This window comes from Leuciscus leuciscus (genome assembly GCF_965113295.1).
Source record: "Leuciscus leuciscus genome assembly, chromosome: 5".
In the NCBI taxonomy this organism is placed as follows: Eukaryota; Metazoa; Chordata; class Actinopteri; order Cypriniformes; family Leuciscidae; genus Leuciscus; species Leuciscus leuciscus.
The window spans coordinates 2856164-2876766 of NC_138729.1; the positions used below are offsets into that span (position 1 = coordinate 2856164).

The 20603-nt window shown below is 37.9% G+C and overlaps 1 protein-coding gene across 2 annotated transcripts in view; it reads left to right on the forward strand.

Annotated features, from left to right (window-relative positions):
- astn2 (astrotactin 2) overlaps positions 1-20603 on the forward strand; it is a 481074-nt gene that overhangs the window by 264951 nt on the left and 195520 nt on the right. The window contains exons 1-4 of one of the 2 annotated variants that reach the window (XM_082170501.1): positions 1823-1942; positions 4592-4676; positions 6670-6744; positions 9984-10121. In XM_082170501.1, coding sequence (XP_082026627.1) covers positions 1906-1942; positions 4592-4676; positions 6670-6744; positions 9984-10121 — 335 coding nt within the window. In that variant the 5' untranslated portion in view covers positions 1823-1905. Of the gene's footprint in view, positions 1-1822; positions 1943-4591; positions 4677-6669; positions 6745-9983; positions 10122-20603 lie in introns of those variants that run through there. The other variant, XM_082170500.1, reaches the window with a different exon arrangement.

The following is a 20603-nucleotide window of genomic DNA, read 5'->3' on the forward strand; positions in this document are numbered from 1 at the left end:
CAGCACAAAATAGAGCCAGCTTTGATGAGAACTAGGCAAATATTTAAATACTACAAAATTTCTCACTTGAAATGACATTAAAAGTGTAAAACATTGTTTAAAAATGTACATTTACACACAAACTGACCACCAACCACAACTTTCAGATGACATCTTTATTTTTTTGCCCAACTGGAAAGCACAGGATTGTGGGATATCAAAGGCAGGATATATCTATGTTATCTAAAAAATCTCAGGAGACGGGAAGTGAAGCTAACACTGGATTTGTACGTGCCTTGATGCCTTTCTGCCGTGGAATGAGCATTTTTAAACTTCCGGACACAGTCCTCAACTCGATCAAAATTTGGCAGATCTCACGAACCGCAATTTCATTGCAATTTGATGATGTAAAACTGTTAAAAGTTGCCACCGGTGTGCATGTAAATAGTATACAGATGAGGATTTTGTGCCACGTTCTGCTTTGTAACTTTGCAAAACACTCGTAAACCATAGTATATTGCACATCTTTATGTAGAGCAGGCTGTCTCGATTCAAACGAGCCCAAACACATGCGGAGATCTTGAGGAAATCCTCGATTGACTTCTGGGATCCAATCGTGTCGCGATCATGACACAGTGTTTTCAACGTAATTTGGAAGTCCAACCAATGGAAACTGGATCTCGGATGTGGTGTATGGGGTGATGTGTGGAGACCAATCGGACAGTGTTTGGTAGTCTGTATATCGGCTGCAAAAATCCTGATCGGAGCATCCTAATATTGCTCTGTTCACAACTGATTTTAAATCTACTTTTTTATATATAATGGCGATGTGTCTATACTGAAAATACTTAAAGGGTAACTCTCGCCAAAATGCAACCTAGGGTCTTTTTGTTAATCTACCCGAGGCAAACTTTCGTTTAAAAGCATAATTAGATTGGAAACGCCACTTTTAAGCTTGACCGTATTTTCGTTTTCGGTCAAATTGCCTTGTGAATGGGAGTGCTTGGGGCTCGACTATGATAGCATCAAAAATGGCTATTTTTAAAACACTAAGAAGGCTCGACACAACATGAAACTTTGCTGGAAGTCTCACCAGAGGCTCTACACATGAACTCCAGCATTGAGAACATTGTGTGTGTACACAGAGTTTACTAAAAAGAAAGATTTTGATCAACTCACTGTAGCTGTGTGTCCGCCGGCATTCTGACAGTCAAAAATAGTCGATCTCCGAATGTGAATGAACTGACTCTGAATTTTAGTATTGCTTCTTATATGAGGATCCTTTTTCAAATACAAGGTCAATATTGATTTTCACTAACGACAAAACACATTATCTGTGAATTTATATGGAACTAAGCTTTAGGAGCTTTCCATCTTTACTCTCCTCCCTGTTACGTTGCATTCGGAGATCGACTATTTTTGACTGTCAGAATGCCGTAGATTAACAAAAAGACCCTAGGTTGCATTTTGGCGAGAGTTATCCTTTAAAATAGTTTTTCCCTGTTGTTTTGGACGTAGATGCAATTTATCACTGATATGTTATGTATTTTTAAAAAGTTGGCCATCAAACTTTAAACTGTTGGGGGATATGGATATTCTTAATATCTATTTTATTTTTATTTTTAAATGTAGCTACTTGTTTCAGAACATTCAAAAGTAACATTCCCGTAATGTTGGCAAAATGATACAATGAAACACTGAATGCCACGACTGATTCTGGTATTCCTGAGAGCTGTGTAATAAATTGCAATAGATTATGTCTGTTGGTCATTACTGTATGTTAGTTACGGTTACGGTTACGGTTACGGTTACAGTTACGGTTACGGTTGGCAGCCGTTGCCCAGTTCATCTCCTTCACTCACTGTGTTTGTGCCAGTGAAATAGATGTGCCCAAATGTGTTTGTTTTCTGAAAAATAAGCCGTGAAATGGGAGCCTTGAAATGGGATGAATATCACCATCATGGTAGGAGTACAGATGGGTGCATATTATTTCTAATATTCACAGCTCCAGCTCATGAAATATGAATGTCTGTCTGTGCGGTTTGTAAAATGACTTTTCTCATTGTTTCGTTTCCCCTCCAGCCAGAGCTGGTATTAAAATTATCCTTCATATTCAAGTGTGAAGTATTGTATCTTATCTGATTGATTTTCAGATTTGACCTTTATTTTAATTTGAAGAGTGTGTGTTTAGAATGTTAATTAAAGAGTATGTTTTAATTGATCAATTGAAAGGTTTATATTTGTGTTTGTTTTGTTTTATGAATCATGAGTTTATAAACTCTAGGCAACTTCAGAAAGTATCCTGATTCCACATGAATGAAGCAGAAAAGAAAGCAATGAGTTTGAATATTAAAGTTTCTCCTGATTAATATTAATGAATGACTAAGGCCTTGTGAGATTAATTTAGCCATTGTTGAAATTAATTTGCGATTAGACGTGATGAAATAATATGATATTAGACAAAATATTTCTGTAATCTTTCAAAAAGCAACAATTCAAAATAATTGATAAAAACAACTCATATGAAGTATTTTCACATTATGTATTAAATTAGAATCTCCCTAAAATAGTTGTCATCATTTACTCATTCTCATTAGTAAGATAATTGAGATCTTTTTGATATCACAATTCTGACTATTTCTCAGATTTCATATTTTACATCTCCCAATTCTGGCTTCTTTTCATCAGAATTGTGTAAACTCACGATTGCAATAAATAAATAAATCATGAACAAAAAAAAAAAAAAAACGGGCCATATTCACAAACAATCTTAAGGCCAAAAGTTGCTCCAAATGCACACACAAAAAATAGGGGTGTCACTCGCCACAAAGCATTTTAATACTAAAATAGCATTAAAAAGTAAATACATTGGAATATTTCAATGACATTGGAATATTGGTATATTCAAACATTTTATCGCAAAGGTGTTTCCTTAGTTTGTAGTTAGTCCAGATAGTCTTCTCTTCGGTGGTTCTGTATTTTTCATCACTACATGTGTACCGTATTTTTTAAATGTGGTTTAAATATATCCATTAATTAGTTTAATTGATTAGGGGAAACTAAATAAAATTATCCAAGTGTAATACTTGATTATGTTGTACATAATACATAATGTATGTTATAGGCTTCACAATACTCGATAATGTTCTACACACACACATACACACACACAAATGCCTTTTTTTTTCATTTTATTATTGTTATTACTTTTAATTTTGTGGAAACAAGCTTCTGTACTCTTATTTCACTCTAAACCTGTATAATTGTTTGTCAATTTTGATTCATTATAACAATATAATTATAATCTCCTAACACTGTGTCCTAACTACACGTGACACGCGATAAAAGGTATTTTCCATGTAAATCAGAGTGTGTGTCCTAACCAGCCGCGACGGCGACACGCCACAATTCTATTTTAGAAACGGTTTCTATTTTTCTGTGACGTCGCGCTGGAACAACAAACACAAAGTGTGACAATGATAATCTCAGGGACTGTTTATGTGCTTTATTTAATGTTAAAAGCGTGTCATGTGACTCTGAATATCATTCAGTGCTCCAGCTTTGTGGCTGTAAAAGCAACAATGGATAATTCACCTCAGATCTTGAAATTAAACAAATGGAAACAAGAACGTTCAAACTGTGAACAAACAAGTGTATTATTTGACAAAGATTGTTTTAGTAACTCAGTAGACTATGTATTTGAATAATGTTTAAATGGTGTAATAGTAGTGAATTTGATTATGTAGCACTTATCCATTTTCTTGGGAGTGGCGTCAAGATTACTCTCTGGTGCCGTGCACTCACTGTGAGACTCCGCCCACACGCTGTTCTGATTGGCTGACTCCGCCCACGTGTGGTTCTGATTGGCTGACTCCGCCCACACACTGTTCTGATTGGCTGACTCCGCCCATACACTGTTCTGATTGGCTGTGGGTTTTGATTGATTTTTAGTGTAGTGTGGCGTAGCAGTGTCTAGTGTAGCAGTGTCTAGTGTGGACAGACAAATGATTTGTCGCTGGAATCTTACATTTACATTTACATTTATTCATTTAGCTGACGCTTTTATCCAAAGCGACTTACAATTGCTATATATGTCAGAGGTCGCACGCCTCTGGAGCAACTAGGGGTTAAGTGTCTTGCTCAGGGACACATTGGTGTCTCACAGTGGATTCGAACCCGGGTCTCTCACACCAAAGGCATGTGTCTTATCCATTGCGCCACTACCACCCCTATCTTATCGCATTGTGTATGGTTAGGACACAGTGTAATTGTCATACAATTTTTAAAACAGTCCTAAAAAAACCTTTTGATTTCGGGGTGGAAGGTGAACATATTTCCGTGAGATTGACGTTACAATCCCCCTAGAGTCCCGGAGTATCCGTATCATTCCCGTATCCTCAGCTCATAGCATCACCTTTGGAGAGCTGAGTACTTCTGTGATGCCTTTCAAGATAAGAGTGATCTGATAGTGAAGGTGTCGGAGACTGAACCAGCTCCCACATGTCACCGTTCCCAGCACAAACTGTACTTTAAAAACCTTTTGTCTGGAGCGAATGCACGTGTGTTGAGGGATAAATGAAGATAATCCGTCACTGTGTTGTGCTCTCTGCAGGGGAATGCAGCTGTCTGGAAGGTTACGCTCCTGACCCCGAGCATCAGCATCTCTGCGTTCGCACTGATTGGGGCCGCAATGAAGGGTGAGCGCTCAAACCACTCTGTCAACGCCTCACAAACAGGGCCAACTAAAGCCAGGACAGCAGGGAGATGAGGAGGGGGAAGAGAAAGACTGCAACACAGAGAGATACGATTCATCACCTCACCTCATGCCAAGTGCAGTAACTCCTCTTCCTGACTCTCGCGGCGCATGTTAATGAACTCGCTCAAGCAAACAGCTGCTCTAATAAAACCTCGGCAGAACTTTCCTCCCAGACTGAGATTTCCAAAACATGGGGCAGAGTCACACTTCAACATGACAACATGGGAAGATAAAGCTAAACCTTAGTGCAATCACATGCACATGTCAGGGTGATTTATTAGCATCGCTATTGCTACAGGTGAAAAATCCCAAAGACTTGCATTAAAGGAAAGACTAGAATATTACACGTCCCATTTTGCATACTTATGCAATATTGTATGATATTTTTTTGTAGCATAAAAAGGGACAGATTTAATAAACAGGGCAAATTAGCGTGAGAGCACAGTTCCAAAATACTGCCGATGGGAGTGTAAAGTTCTGTGCGTTATCTACTGAAGACAAACAGATTAAAGAACACAGACAGATCATTTCCATAATGACCAACACAATCTACCAGGTAGCGCCTGGTTTAAGATGGGCTTTTTTTGGGTGGTAAATAATGGTGCAAACACTAGTGCATTGACGAGCGCAAACCTTAGCAAATCACCTTGCGTGATTCATATGAGTGTCTCCTCCCATAAAGTTTGCGCCTGAAAGGGAAACTCATACAAATGCATATGCAATAAGATCTTCTGCAAAAATAACTGTGCCCACGCCTTTTCAGCGCTAATGTTTCACTGCGTGTCTTTAGTAAATCCTGACAGTATTTTTTTACCTCCAAAAGAGGGTTTTGCAAGCTGTTAGTAAATCCACATAGAAAAAAGTGCACTTTAAATACCTGAATGATGCACTTAATTAACGGAAAAAGCGAAGTGTGGATTGTTGGACACTTCATGCGCTCAACTGTCACAGCTTTAATTACGCAGCGGAGGGGGAGCATCGGTGAATGACAAAATAACCTTATAAAATTCATACACTACATGGATGAGTGCATAAGTACATAGAGTATAAGTGCATAATATAGTGCAGAATTTGGGATGCAACAACTGTTTACAGTCAAACATCACAGTTATCATCATAGCATCATATTAGCACAATTTATGGCCCTTCAGAAAATGTAAAACCCTAGTTCAGAGGGATCCAGTCTGCTTCTGGAGAGCCAAGGTCATGCAGAGCTCAATAATCTTGATTAGTTGGTCCATATGTGTTTAAATTAGACTTGGAGCTAAACTAGAATCTTGGAGCGCCGGGAGCAGGATTGGACACCCCCGCCATACTTAATTATTATTGCTATTTATGCTTTACATTAGGGATGCACGATATATCGGCCACCATATCGGAATCGGACGATAAATGTTCATTTTTAATGTTATCATTATTGGCCCAATCAAAAATTTGCCCGATATATAAACGCCGATAAATAATGTATTATTTCCTTTAGCTGAGACTCTTCAGATGTGCACTGTTCAACATGATGATTTTGAATTGCTTGAAATATAATTGGAATATGATAGGAATCACTTCAAAAAAGGAAAATATAGTCAAGTGCAACATGCACAGCACAAGTCTGTCATATCGGCTACATAAAATTATGAGAACATTATAATTGTGTGTTTGGGACATGGCTTTTAATGGTGAGACTTTTGTTTTTGTAATCAGGCTCTCAAAAATCATATAAAAACTTGGATTTAGATTTATCGGCTCATATATCGGTTATCGGATGTCAAATATAAAGAATTATCGGTTATCGGTATCAGCCAAATTTTCATATCGGTGCATCCCTACTTTTCATATTTGTCAGATAAATCACGTATTGCATTTTAAGTATTTCTGTGTGTGTGTGTGTGTGTGTGTGTGTGTGTGTGTGTGTGTGTGTGTGTGTGTTCCACCCACAGTCCATGGCCGTACTCAAACCTGGAGAGAGGCTATGACCTGGTCACAGGGGAACAGGCTCCAGAGAAGATTTTCAGGTAAGCACGACAGCAAAACCAGATCTGTCCTCTGAAGGAAGGTCCCATGCTGAACATGACAGTCCCTGGGGCGTCCCGGCCCGGGCAGGGCATCACCCCTCTTCACGCTGAACACAGGACTTCACACAGCGCCTGAGGGCTTCACTGTGGCTTTCCTGATAGGATTTGCCCTAGGCATGTTCCACCTGAAAGAGGAGTGAGTTTTGCTGGAGCTCTGGGCCTCTAAAGCAGGGTCACTCTGGAGGTTCACGGCTCTCTGTATTTATTTTTCATGTGTTTGAGAGAATGGTGGCGATAGAAAGGAAACGAGGACGGGTCACAATCCGCAGCACGTCACTTTAGATTTCTCAATGTTTCTGTCCTGCGGGCGTGAGAGTCTGAAAAGCTTCCGCCCATAAAAGATCTGATGTAACTCGTCACATGCATTACAGCGAGCTCGACTGCCATCCGAATGATGCGTGTTGATTTCAGTGGAAATATGTGGCGGTCTATATTTCTGTAAAACCTGAAATGCTTTGCTCCGGGTTTATTTTGCTGTCCTTCTCAAGAGACACATCCACAGAAGGCACTATAAGTGGTTTCGTAATTTTTTTGCAAATTTTGATTGCAGATGCAGATTTATTACACAAAAAAAAAGGTATATTTTTGCAAAATGCTATTTCATGAAAGTTTCATAGTGAAAAGATTAAAAGATTAATGCTGTATTGAGTTTGAAAATAAAGCAGCACCTTCACTAAACCCGACCCTAAACCTAACGCATAGTGTTAACAAAAGCCAACAGGAAATTAAAACACATTTGATAAAGCTACCATGCCATGTTAAATGAACACGCCGACTCTTTGGGACTTTAGCTTATTCACCGTATCCCCCAGAGTCAGATAAGTCCATACATACCCTTCTCATCTCCGTGCATGCCGTAAGTCTGTCTGACGCACCCACCGCTAGCCTAGCTTAGCACAAAGACTGGAGGTGAATGGCTCCAGCTAGCATACTGCTCCCCATAAGCACGGAGATGAGAAGGGTATGTATGAACTTATCTAACTCTGGGGGATACGGTGAATAAGCTGTCCCAAAAAGTCGGCGTGTTCCTTTAACTTGCTTCTACAAGTCTTTGAGCTCTTTTATCGTGACTCGTGTTTCCCGAGAGCTTCACATCACGAGTGCAGTGCTGGATCAGGTGAGCTTCAGAGCGAGTTTACTACAGCAGAAAAGACACACATATGGAGCTGCGTATGTGATGCAAACATCAAAATATACTAGTTTACAAATCATGCACTATGGCAAAAGTGTGTTGAGATCATAACATAGCATTGTGCAAGAAACTGTGAAAAAAATAAGTCTTTATTAATCAATAATCTCTCCCTATAATCCTAATTTGTGTGAAAAGGAACAAAAGAATTAGGTGTGCTTCAGCCACTAGTGCTCATTTCAGCTGGAAACTGCAGTGATATGAATGACATATAAAATATGCATGAAATATATGCAGTCACATATTTCCAGTTATTTACACGTAAGAAGAGATGCGTCCCAAAAGATGAGAAATATGCATAGTTTAGTTGTTTATGGTTTCTGAGCAATTATGATTATCCAAAATATGGTTATTTGAAATACAAACTATTATTTCCCTAATTGTCTAATACCTGAAAATAGTGATTTCAGCCATTTTGTCTGAAACAAATGTGTGCTTTATGCTGGTCAATTGCATAATCTCACTTTACTTCCCACTATTAAACTGCCTCTTAATTAAACACTAAAACAAATTCAATTATTGTCAGGCTAGAAGCCTGAGCTTTTCTCTTTAGGTCTAAACGCGAAGGTGAAAATAAATGAAATTTATATCATCCATTCACTCTCTCCTTCCTCACCCAAGCTGTCATCAGTCTTAACCAGCGGACGACTCAAGCCATTTAGTTGAGCTGGCAGCGGCTGACTGATAGTGGACTGAGGAAAGCAATCGATGGCCTCTGAAGTGTCAACTGATGGGCTGGAGCAAGGCCTGGGCGATCGCTGTCTTATTTATGAGTGGAAGTATGCATTGATCCCGAGTAATTCAGATGTGCCTGTCTATACTCAAGGTCAGGAGCCGGTGGAGCTCAGACTGCGGTGGAGCCCTCGGATCTGATCGCCATGATATATGATAATAAGGGTGCCTGTTATCATACAAATTGGATTCCCAGAATATGGATTCATTGGTTAAATTAATATTGAATAAGCTTGATTTTTTTTTTTTTTTTTGCTCTTCGGTTGCCTTGACAACATAATGATGTTGCTGATAAACGAATGATGAATTTATTAATAATAAGTCAGCCATATAATATACTGTGTTTGTCACACATTCCCTAAATTGAGAATATGGTCATGTTGATTCACCCCAATGCCATTCTAATCTAATCTGCAATCTTGATTGATTGATTGATTGATTGATTGATTGATTGATTGATTGATTGATTGATTGATTGATTGATTGATTGATTGATTGATTGAGTGAGTGTGTGTGTTTTGGAACTACACTTGGGGTGATTAAATAATGGTAAATAATTGCTTTTATTTTGTAAGTATTTTCTGTTTACTGACTTAATTTTAGTTTAAGTTTTTATATTTTATTTTAATTTAATTTTAGTATTTTTTTAGTTATTAAAATTCAATATATTTTATTTCAGTTAGTTGTCTAAGCAACAATAACATTTTTTAGTAAATTTTCAATGTAATTTAATTGATTATATTCATTATATTAATTAATATTTAATTTCAGCTTTATTTCAAGCTTTATATTAGCTAAATGGATTATTAATACTTTTAGTGAGCAATAATAACACCGATACCCATCTCTGACTCTTACTGTATCTTTAAGGTGTCTGTATGCAAATTAATTGTGGTATGATTGGCTAAAACTCTTCACAAAGCTCTTTTATATGTTGTGGGTTGTGAAATTAAGAGTATGACTACACTGAAGTCTTCCTATTTTCCATTATGTGACCCATTTCTACAGACTTGTCATGTATACTGTATATTTTTTAAGTTATTATTGGTTTTTATTAAACACCTTTGCATATGTCATTATCACACAACTACTCTCTGGTTTGATGGTCTTTATGTGTGCATGTCGTGAAGACCAGATCTTCTCCTCCCAGGGTCAGTGTGGGTTTCTTGTAATAAGCAGCTCATTTTAGTTTTTCTTCCAGTCATTGAGATTCACCTGACGCGTTACACTCTCTGTGTGGATGTCCCTCTCGCTGCAGGTCGTCCTACAGTCTGGGTCAAGGCCTTTGGCTGCCAGTCAGCAAGAGCTTCGTGGTTCCTCCGGTGGAGCTGTCCATCAACCCCATCGCCAGCTGTAAGACAGATGTGTTGGTGACAGAAGACCCTGGGGAAGTGCGGTGAGTTAATCACACCACCTGTGTGTGTACAGTATACACTGAGCAATGGATACAGTAGAAGAAGACAGAAATGCTCTGCTGCTGTAACCGAGGGCTGACTGTACATCATTTAGCCTCGTCTGGATCGTTTTATATGACAATGTTTATTAAGGAGGATAATTAATAATATGACCCTGACCCAGCCAGCATATTAATTTGGCCAAAATCTCTAATTGGAGACATTTTTGCTGAGTCTATATATTTATACTGTATATAGTTTTAGTGAGCAATAATAACACTGACACCCATCTCTGACTCTTACTGTATCTTTAAGACTTCTGTATGCAAATGGACTGTGGTATGATTGGCTAAAACTCTTCACAACATAACAAATGATTATATATATATATACACACATAACAAATGATTATGACATAGAAAATGGTAGCATTGGTGCATGTTGATTCAGAGTTAGCATATATATATATATATATATATATATATATATATATATATATATACATACATATATACATATACATATACACACACACATATTAGTAACTAAGTAATCAGCTACAATTTCACCAAATGGAACAACTTTCTTTGTACCTACAGGACTTATACTGTAGAGATACTCGGCTCACAATTCTCACAACCACCCATCAATCACCCAGAACACCTTAACAACCACTTTACAACTACCTAGCAACACCCTTGCAACCAATAGAGCGCAACAGTCGGGTTCTGGAAGTAAAATCTCCTTTCATTACCTCTAAATTGATTTTTAACGATAATTTATTAAACATTAAAAGACCCCCAACTGTGAGCCATGATGTGGTTAATCAATGCTATTTGTTGCTCAGAGTGTCTAATCAAGCTAAATGCACCAAGAGCTCTTTAGCTCCACCCACTGCCATGAAGCGCTGCGGATGATGTAATCAAGACGGTCTCCCTATACTTTCCAAAAAAAAAAAAAGTGCGTATATATGCATATTTTGCAATAAACTTAAAAGGGCTGTAATTCCTTACTACAGCTTTCAGCTTTCTTTTTATTGGGACCTTTTTTTAAATTTCTTTTTTTATGTAACAACTTTGCTTCTATATTTTATTGCAATGCAATGCAATGCAAAAAAAAAAAAAAAATGAGAAAAATATCCTTTGGATTGTTTCAGACTTAGTTATTAATAGACTTATCAAAGCCCTTTATATGACACTCCTCTTGCCTCTTTATTTCTGATCGCTCCACAGATGCTGGTGGCTGAAATGTCCTCAGGGAAACAAGCTATTTACAGTATTACTTAATCTTTCTTTTTTTTCACAACCAAGCTGTTTTTGCCATTATTGCAAACACAACATATGCCAAGGTGTTCTTATGGTGTCAGCAGCACATGCTCTGATACGGGTCCGGTACAGACTAAGAGCAGCGGCATCATGCACATATGATTATATATGTGTGTGTATATGTGTGTGTGTGTGTGTGTGTGTGTGTGTGTGTGTGTGTGTGTGTGTGTGTGTGTGTGTGTGTGTGTGTGTGTGTGTGTGTGTGTGTGTGTGTGTGTGTGTGTGTGTGTGTGTGTGTGTGTGTGTGTGTGTGTGTGTGTGTGTTAGTAGGCATCAGTGGCAGTCCTGGAGATACAGCTTTAGTTTAAAAGCTTAAAAGGTGATCGGTGTTAAAATGTCCAACTAAGATTATTTTTTTTATTTTTTTTATATAATGATAATAATAAACCAAGCAAAATTGCAGCAGAACTTGACAGCCAGTGATGACCATGCATTTTCGAGGTATCAAAAAAGGACGCCTGACTTAGATAGTTTGTTAGTTGTTAGTTTCAAGTCAGATGACCCTTGTGGAAAAGTACACTTTATCACACTATTAAAAGGAATAGTTATTACAGAAATAATATAATTTAAAAAAAGTTTAAATTCTAGAATTGTATGCTATTTATGTACAGCACTTTGGGCCATTTTGAAAGTGCTTTATAAATAAAAGCTGAGTTGAGTTAAAAAATAATATAATAATATATATATATATATATATATATATATATATATATATATATATATATATATATATATATATATATATATAAGTAATGATGCTCATTAACTAAGCCCTTGTAGCCGAGCTGCACCAATCACATCGGGTTATCTGATATAGGCGGGCCAGAGGCAAGATGACGACAGCGCTGTGACGTCGAAGTCATTAGTAAACATCGCAAGATGGCTATGGATGAACACCAGTTGTTTGAAACGGCTTTGGCCGCTACAATGAACGAGTTAGACTTGGCTTTTTTGCCGACCGGATACGGCAAGAGTCTAATCTACCAGTTATCTCCGCTGGTAGCTAAGCGTATGGGGCTCTGGATACGTCAGCCCGTGTATTGTTGTGATTGGTCGTAGTGTTATCCAATTGCGTGCAGTGAGATTTTTGAATGCATGCTTGGTGCCGCCCCTCGAGCTGGCCGAGTTTCATTAGTCGATGCCAGACCATTAATCTTTCAGATTTGGGTCTGGATTTCCAGGCTTTTCTTGACCTACAATAATCATACATCTTATATATAAAAAGGTTGCATTTAAAAATTACGAGGGACCACTGAATGGTCATGATGCTTTGGTCTAAAAGTGTGAAACCACAGATCATTAGCAGGCTTTATGAAAGCTATTCTGACATGTTATGATTAATGATTTTTTTTTTTTTCGTTATTTTTTTCATTCGATAGTAAATTAGTTCTTAAAAGCCTGCCAGAGAGGGAATTATGTTCTCGGTTGCAAGTACATTAAAGAAAATTTACGTAGTTTGGACACATTACTGTTTCATGTGCCAAAGAAGTAAAGCAGTGTGAATGTTGTCTAATCTAACACCATAGTTGTACTTTATTAGTGGGATTATATTCCTTTCTCGGAAAACCCCTCATGCTCTCAGATCATTTCTGAGCTCTGATGATGAATAGCATTCATTAACATTTCAGTTTCATCCCAGAATAAGGTGGTCATGTCTTTGCCCTTCGGGAAGTGGGGACAGTGACCTGTGATTGCATTAATGTGGGCTCCAGCTGAATGTATATGAGCCTCGCTCTGCCGCAGGAGTGATCGCTCCTGTTTTCTGATGCTCCGCTCCGGATAGAGTTACGCGTCTCAGCGCTTGGGAAAGTAAACACTCCTAATCTCCTTTATGTTACTCGGTTAATACAGCTGTCAGCTGGAGGAGAGGTCATACAAGCCCGTGCAAATAAACTCCACCTTCAAGAATTAAAAGAAATGCTGGAAGCTTTAGGAGACACAGCTGTGTCCCCTTCAGAAGAGGAAGATGCAAGCTGCTTGTGACTTAAAGTAGTTCAAAAGCACTATTCGCACGGGATTAACTTCACAAGGGTAGATGGAGTAATGTAATTTTACCACAGGACGTCTGTAATATAAATGGCCGATTCGCACGGGATAAGATATCTCAGTAAAACCAGCAGAAGTGGGAGAGTAACTCGATTTACACACCGCCGTCACTCCTGTCGTCATGTGTGTATTACTCTGATATCACGTGCGCAAACACATATAACCTATATATATATATATATATATATATATATATATATATATATATATATATATATATAACAGTTATGTCCGGTCGAACGATGTATTAATTAACTTCAGATTGGATTATGTTGGTAATAGGCACTTACCTAACGCTACAAGATGTTTCGTGCCTCTAACAAGTGCTGTCGATCTTCTTTCTGATCTGAATGGTGTGTGTAAAACACTTGAGTTTTGCCACAGACTCGTCCCAGCGTCTAGAACGCAACTGATGCTTTTTCAAGCATCTCCATACTTAAAAAAATGACAAATGACAAAATATTCACATACATATTTACAGTGGGTCTATTCGCACGGGATCAGTATTACCTGAGGTCATTTTTCCAGACCTTTTTACTGAAGGTAAAAGTCAATTGACATTGTCTGTAATGATCACTGAGATGCACATTCGGACGGGACTAAAATCACAGAGAAGCTCTGGTAATAATTACTTTACCCCACCTCTCATCCATGTTAAACTAGTCCCGTCCGAATAGGGCTAAATACAGTCAAGATATAGGGGAGCGCGGGGCACAACCTAACGCGGGGCTAGTTGTAACACGCTTGTTTTAAATACTTCCGCACATGCTTGGATGACGAAACTTTGTGTATTTACTAGTTGCCATATCAACACTATATAGAAAAAAAAAATCCGCCAAAATGTTTTTTTTTTTTGGAAGATATCCATAGACATTTATTAAACCATAGCAAAAGTAAATTTCTTACTTAAGTTAATTTTTCATCTCTATTTTTTGTGTTTATTTAAAATAAGACAAATCTGATATTATTTTAATCTCCAAGATGTTATTTAACTGTTGAGATAGTTCTTTAATGCTTCGCTAACTAGCAGAAGACACTAGCAGGGTTTAAATCCCATTTGTGCAGGCGGGGGCATGTTGTAACACTGCGTTACAATGTGCCCCTATTAGAAATATGCTATTATATTCTATACTTTTATTAATTTTATTGAGAAAACGTGAGAAAAAGGTGAATAAAGACTGAGAGTCAATGTTCAAAAATTACTAATTATTTATTTGTTTTGAACTATGTTGTATAGCTGTGTTTTCATGTGTTCGTAGTCAAAACTCAAAAATGAGTTTATATTTAATTATTAAAAATTGCCATTATTTTATATGAAATTTTTTTTTAATTGTATTTTATTTAGAAAATATTTTAGTTTGTTTTGTATATTTTTTTTTATTAGATCAGATAACATTTTAAGCTGTCATATGTTATGTTACAATGTGCCCCCACACATGTTACAATGTACCCCACCTATGGGGCATGTTGTCACATTTCACTTCCATTCTTTCGGGGTATATCAAGAAAAAAGTATATACTGTATTAATAAAACAAAAACACATAATTGTACTAGACATGTGGGAAAGTAATGTGGGAAAAAATAAATACTCTGAACCATAAGTAGATTTACACAAACTGAGAAAGTCAAAAAGCGTTACTTTGTGCCCCGCTCTCCCCTACTTTAAACAAGTAGTCAGCTACACTACAGGTTGTTAACGGAAGGGGGAGTCAGATGATACAAATGTTTAATTTTTTTTCAAAGAAGTAAAATATATATATATATATTTATTTATTTTTTAAAATCAATGAATATCAATTAAAGTGAAACCATTCAACTAGATTATATATTTACTCTAAATACACACACACAAAAAAAAAAGACAGTATTTGATATAACAAAAACATAGTGATGAACAAGCAGCATTTCAATTAATATTTCACCGTAATAGTCCTATAATACCACTCCAGGGTAACAATCTGTGAATTGTTGAAGCAAAACCAAGCAAGAAAAATTATGGATAATGGTCGGTTACTGAATGAATGCAAGTCTATTAGCTATTTTTGCCCGACTCAAACATACTGTTTCAAAATGAGAAACATCAACGTCTTTAAACCTGGAGCTCTACTACTGAGCTTGAGACTTAGGATTTTAAAGGTTTTCTACCCTGTTCAGTTTGTACGCTGAAACAATCACGAGGCGAAACAGACAGCAACATAGTGTCGGCCCAGATCCGGCCCACATCTGGAACATGTAGATTCCACACGGCCCAGATGTGGGCCGGATCTGGGCCGACACTATGTTGCTGTCTGGGAATGTAATCTTCATGATTCACCAACTGGTGTGAAAATTGGTGAGAGGAACAACAACAACAACCTTCGATATACTGATGATACGACCTTACTCGTGGAAAGTGAAAAGGACTTGGAAAATCTGGTCCAAAGGGTCAAAGAAGAACGCGAGCGCATGGGACTATACCTTAACATCAAGAAAACAAAGGCAATGACAACAACAGGCAACGGCACAGTTCTCATAATAATCGACAATGATGAAATTGAATTCGTAAAAGATTTCCTCTTCCTTGGATCCAAAATTGTCCTCAGTGGCGAATCGAGACCGGAAATCAACAGAAGAATTGCACTTGGTTTCAACGCAATGCAAGGAATGACACAAATTTGGAAGACAAAGAAATTAGCCCTGCAACAAATATTTGAGTCAACGCAATTGTTTTCCCGATCTCCACATATGCATGTAAAAGCTGGACACTCAAGAAGGGGGACAGATGGAAAATTGATGCTTTCGAAATATGTTGTTGGAGGCGAATGCTGCGCATATCGTGGACGTCAAAGGTCACAAACAAGCCGATCCTAGAGCGAATCAAAACAAAGATATCGGCAGCTCTTATACTTCAGTCATATTGTGCGAGCTAATTCCTTGGAAACAACATCAACAGTCTTTGGGATGAGAAGAAGAAACGTTAAAGAACACGTTAGCTGGACATAATCAACGCCGACACGGACAATCATAGATCATAAAGCATGGAGAATGATGATCCATAATGTGACCGAAAGTTGACCTCGACTGAACAGTATCATCATCATCACCTCAAATATTCAAAAAAATCTAAACAATATTATTATTATTAATATACTGTATATGACACGTAATAAGCTTGTATCTCTCTTGTGCATATTTAACCTTCTATTTCACACAATGCTGTCACTACATTTCTCTCGAATAATAAGTGTGTATTTGAAGTGTTAAGTGCAACCCTAGCTCCATCAAACTCTAACTTTCGACTTGCTGTGTTATAGCTGCTCTAAGCGATGTTGGGTGACGTCACTTCTTATTGACGTTCGAAGTATTGTCAAACAAAACGGAGGCTAGCTCGACCCTCCCTCCTCCTCATCCCGTCCCCCCCTCCTCCTAATCCCGTCCCCTCCCCCTCCCTTCCGTGCTTCCTGAAACAGTCATGAACCATTTAGAAAAAAACAGACTGGATTTACCCTGTCCAGCAGAAACAGAGCCTCCTGAATGTCGGATTGGAAGCCCTTCTGCCGGCGGAGTTCTCGCCACCTTTTGAACGCTTTTCTGATGTAAATTCGGGACTTTGCACGTTCCTTCTCATCAAAATTCTCAAGAATATACAATTTTAACGTTAGTCATTGTCTAGGACATCTCTCCTCTAGCTAACTTCCCTCTTCATGCTTCTCTCTCATCCACCCCCCACACCCCCACACCCCCCTTCATGTGCACGCGCACTAACCTGCGTAGGAAATGTCTGCCACATCACACACAACCCAATGAATAATGAGCCCTCTTAATTATGCTAATTATATTCTCAGGGCAGACCTATGCTATGAGTGAAGGCGGGTTCTGGTTCTTATTCCTCCCAATAATGTCAGTGGTGGTCTTGGACTTTATACTGACACCTTCTGGCCTGGATGCAAGTTTTATTCATTTTTTCCCATGTTTTTCTCAGTCTTATAATCCACGCATTCATAATGGATGATCTTGGATTTAATCTTGCCGATTTTTTGCCTGGGTTTTGTGGTTGTTCATGCTCTGTGCTCAATGCCGTCATGTTTATATACAATCTGGGCCCTATTTTAACGATCTGAAACGCAAGTGTCAAGCGCAAAGCGCAAGTAACTTTGTGGGCGGATCTCCGGCGCTGTTGCTATTTTCCCGGCGGGATAAATGCCTCTTGCGCCCGACGCAAATCTAAAAGGGGTTGGTCTGAAGTAGCTTCTTTATTCATAGGTGTGGTTTGGGCGTAACGTGAAATAAACCAATCAGAGCGATATCTCACATTCCCTTTAAGCTTGTTCTAAAGCGGATTCCTATTATAACGGCGGATTTGCCAGGCGCGTGCCAGGAGCGGTTCACAGCCGTGGAGACCGACGTTCTCGTCAGGGACATTGGGGATGGAGAAACCCACCCAAATTAACTTCAGTTAAACAGGCATATGATAATTTGGGTAAATGTGTAAGTTAGATGTATGCTTTTATAATAAACTATCTATCTATCTATCTATCTATCTATCTATCTATCTATCTATCTATCTATCTATCTATCTATCTATCTATCATAATAATAATGTATGATTTGCAAAAATGAAAACTGCTGCTTCTGTGTAGATGAGAGAATCAAAGTGCGCGTTGTGCACACGCTACATTGATTATGGCCAAGCATGCGCCCTTAAAGGGTTAGTTCACCCAAAAATGAAAATTCTGTCAGTAATTACTCACCCTCATGTTGTTCCAACCGCGTAAGACCTTCGTTCATCTTCGGAACACAAATTAAGATATTTTTGATGAAATCTGAGAGCTGATCACTCCTCCATAGACTGCTAGGTGGCCCAAACTTGCTGGCCCAGAAAAGTTATTAAAGAGATCGTTAATATAGTCCAAGTGACTACAGTGGCTCAATCTTAAGTATATCAAGCGACGAGAAAACTTTTTGTGCGCAAAAACAAACAAAAATAACGACTTTATTCCACTATTCATTTCCTTCTCTCTGGGCCTCGTAGTGTTTTTGCGCAGCGCGTCTGTGTTACACGTCACCACGTAGGCTCACTATTGGCCGACGCTGGTCATGTGTGTGACGCGCAGCGCAAAAACACTACGTGAACCAACTAGAGGCCCAGAGAGAAGGAAATGAATAGTGGAATAAAGTCGTTATTTTTGTTTGTTTTTGCGCACAAAAAGTATTCTCGTCGCTTGATATACTTAAGATTGAGCCACTGTAGTCACTTGGACTATATTAACGATCTCTTTAATAACTTTTCTGGGCCAGCAAGTTTGGGCCACCTAGCAGTCTATGGAGCAGTGATCAGCTCTCAGATTTCATCAAAAATATCTTAATTTGTGTTCCGAAGATGAACGAAGGTCTTACGCGGTTGGAACAACATGAGGGTGAGTAATTACTGACAGAATTTTCATTTTTGGGTTAACTAACCCTTTAAAATAGCATATGAATAACATGTGCAACGCGCCACTGACTTTAAACAATTTTTTCCTGGTTAGTGGCGCAATTGTTTTCTAAACCTGCAAAATAGCATGAAGGACCGTTTGCGCCGGAACACGCCTCCTCTTTGCGCTGAACCGCCCCCGCGAGCGCAAGTGTATTTCTTAGTTAACCGACGTGCGTCTGAGGAGGGAAAAGTCCGCTTTGCGCAGATGCAAAATAGGAATGATACATGCGTCGGTGTACAAAGTCAATTGCGCTGGGTGCAAGATAGGGCCCTCTGTGTATGAGAGCTGTGGGTTGTTTCCTCCAGCAGGAACAGCATGCTTTGCTTTTCTTTTTTTTTTTCTTTTCTTTTTTTTTATATAGTTTCCAGTATATTGTGATTGCTTTTGCATTGCATGTCTATTAATTTTCTGTCCAATTTTCAACTTTTGCAAACTGTTACCTAAATTTGGGAAATGTTTTTGAGTGAATTGGTTGAGCGAATGATCCAATGACTCACTATTAATGATTATCACAAAATGTGGTTCTGATACATCTCTACCACTAGTATACATAAAATAGTAATCTGCATAATTTATGTGCATTGCTGGGATATTGAGAACCAGTGACTTTGTGGTTATTTGAGATGCGTATTGTGTTTAATGCATTTTTGCATAGCAGAAATACCACTCTAGAGACTTGTGTTGTTCTCTCAAGAATAATTTGGCCAACAATTATGTAGTTCATGTTGAACAATTATTTGCTGCACATCAACCAAACTAGCTCATTTATATTTGTTTATACTTTGGTATATTTTACTAGCATATGTGTGATCCATATTTTAATTATTTAATATTTTTTGTAAACTCTTTTTTCACATTGCTATACCAGATGGTTTGACTTAAGTCACTAGACACTAGTTTTAATAAGCTAAAAACAAATTTAAACATAATTTCTCTAATTTTGTAAAACAATTATAGTACATACATTTTTAGGACCTCATATTAATCACTACATTTATTTGTACTTTTAATAATTAATGTTTCACATTATTGTTAGATGAACTTCTGAAAGGTTATTCAAAATGGTGAAGATATGAATGGTGGTACAATATCTGAGTATGGGTTGTCATACTTGGCCTTCACATCACTTCACTTTGACTTTCATCACTTAAAATATACACTTCAAAGTATGAATTATTAAACCGATGGGGCCCACAAAACCCACAACACAACCCTGAGGAAAAGGTTGGATGACATGTTGTTTGCAAAACTGAATAATTAGCTACTAAACTACTGAGAACAAAATATTACTATTAAGTAATATAAAATAGTATTATGTGAGTTCTTTTCACAACAAAAAGCATGATTTGTACCTCGAATGATTAATTTAAAAAGTCTTGAGACCGTATTCTTTTGATTGTGCCACATGTCAAGACACCTCAAAACTAACTGTTTTAATACACGCTATTTGCCATTTCTCCCATGGTATATTGACAAGGAAGCATAAAAAAAAAATAATGGCAACTCTTAAATGTTAACTAATATTACATTCACTGTTATTGAATGAATGAAAGCTGTAATCAATGTTTGCCCAACTGTGTTAAAGTGAACATGACTCTATTAAAGGCTTAAAACCGATGGGATGGATCTGTCCTAAAACCTTTGTAATGTTTTAGC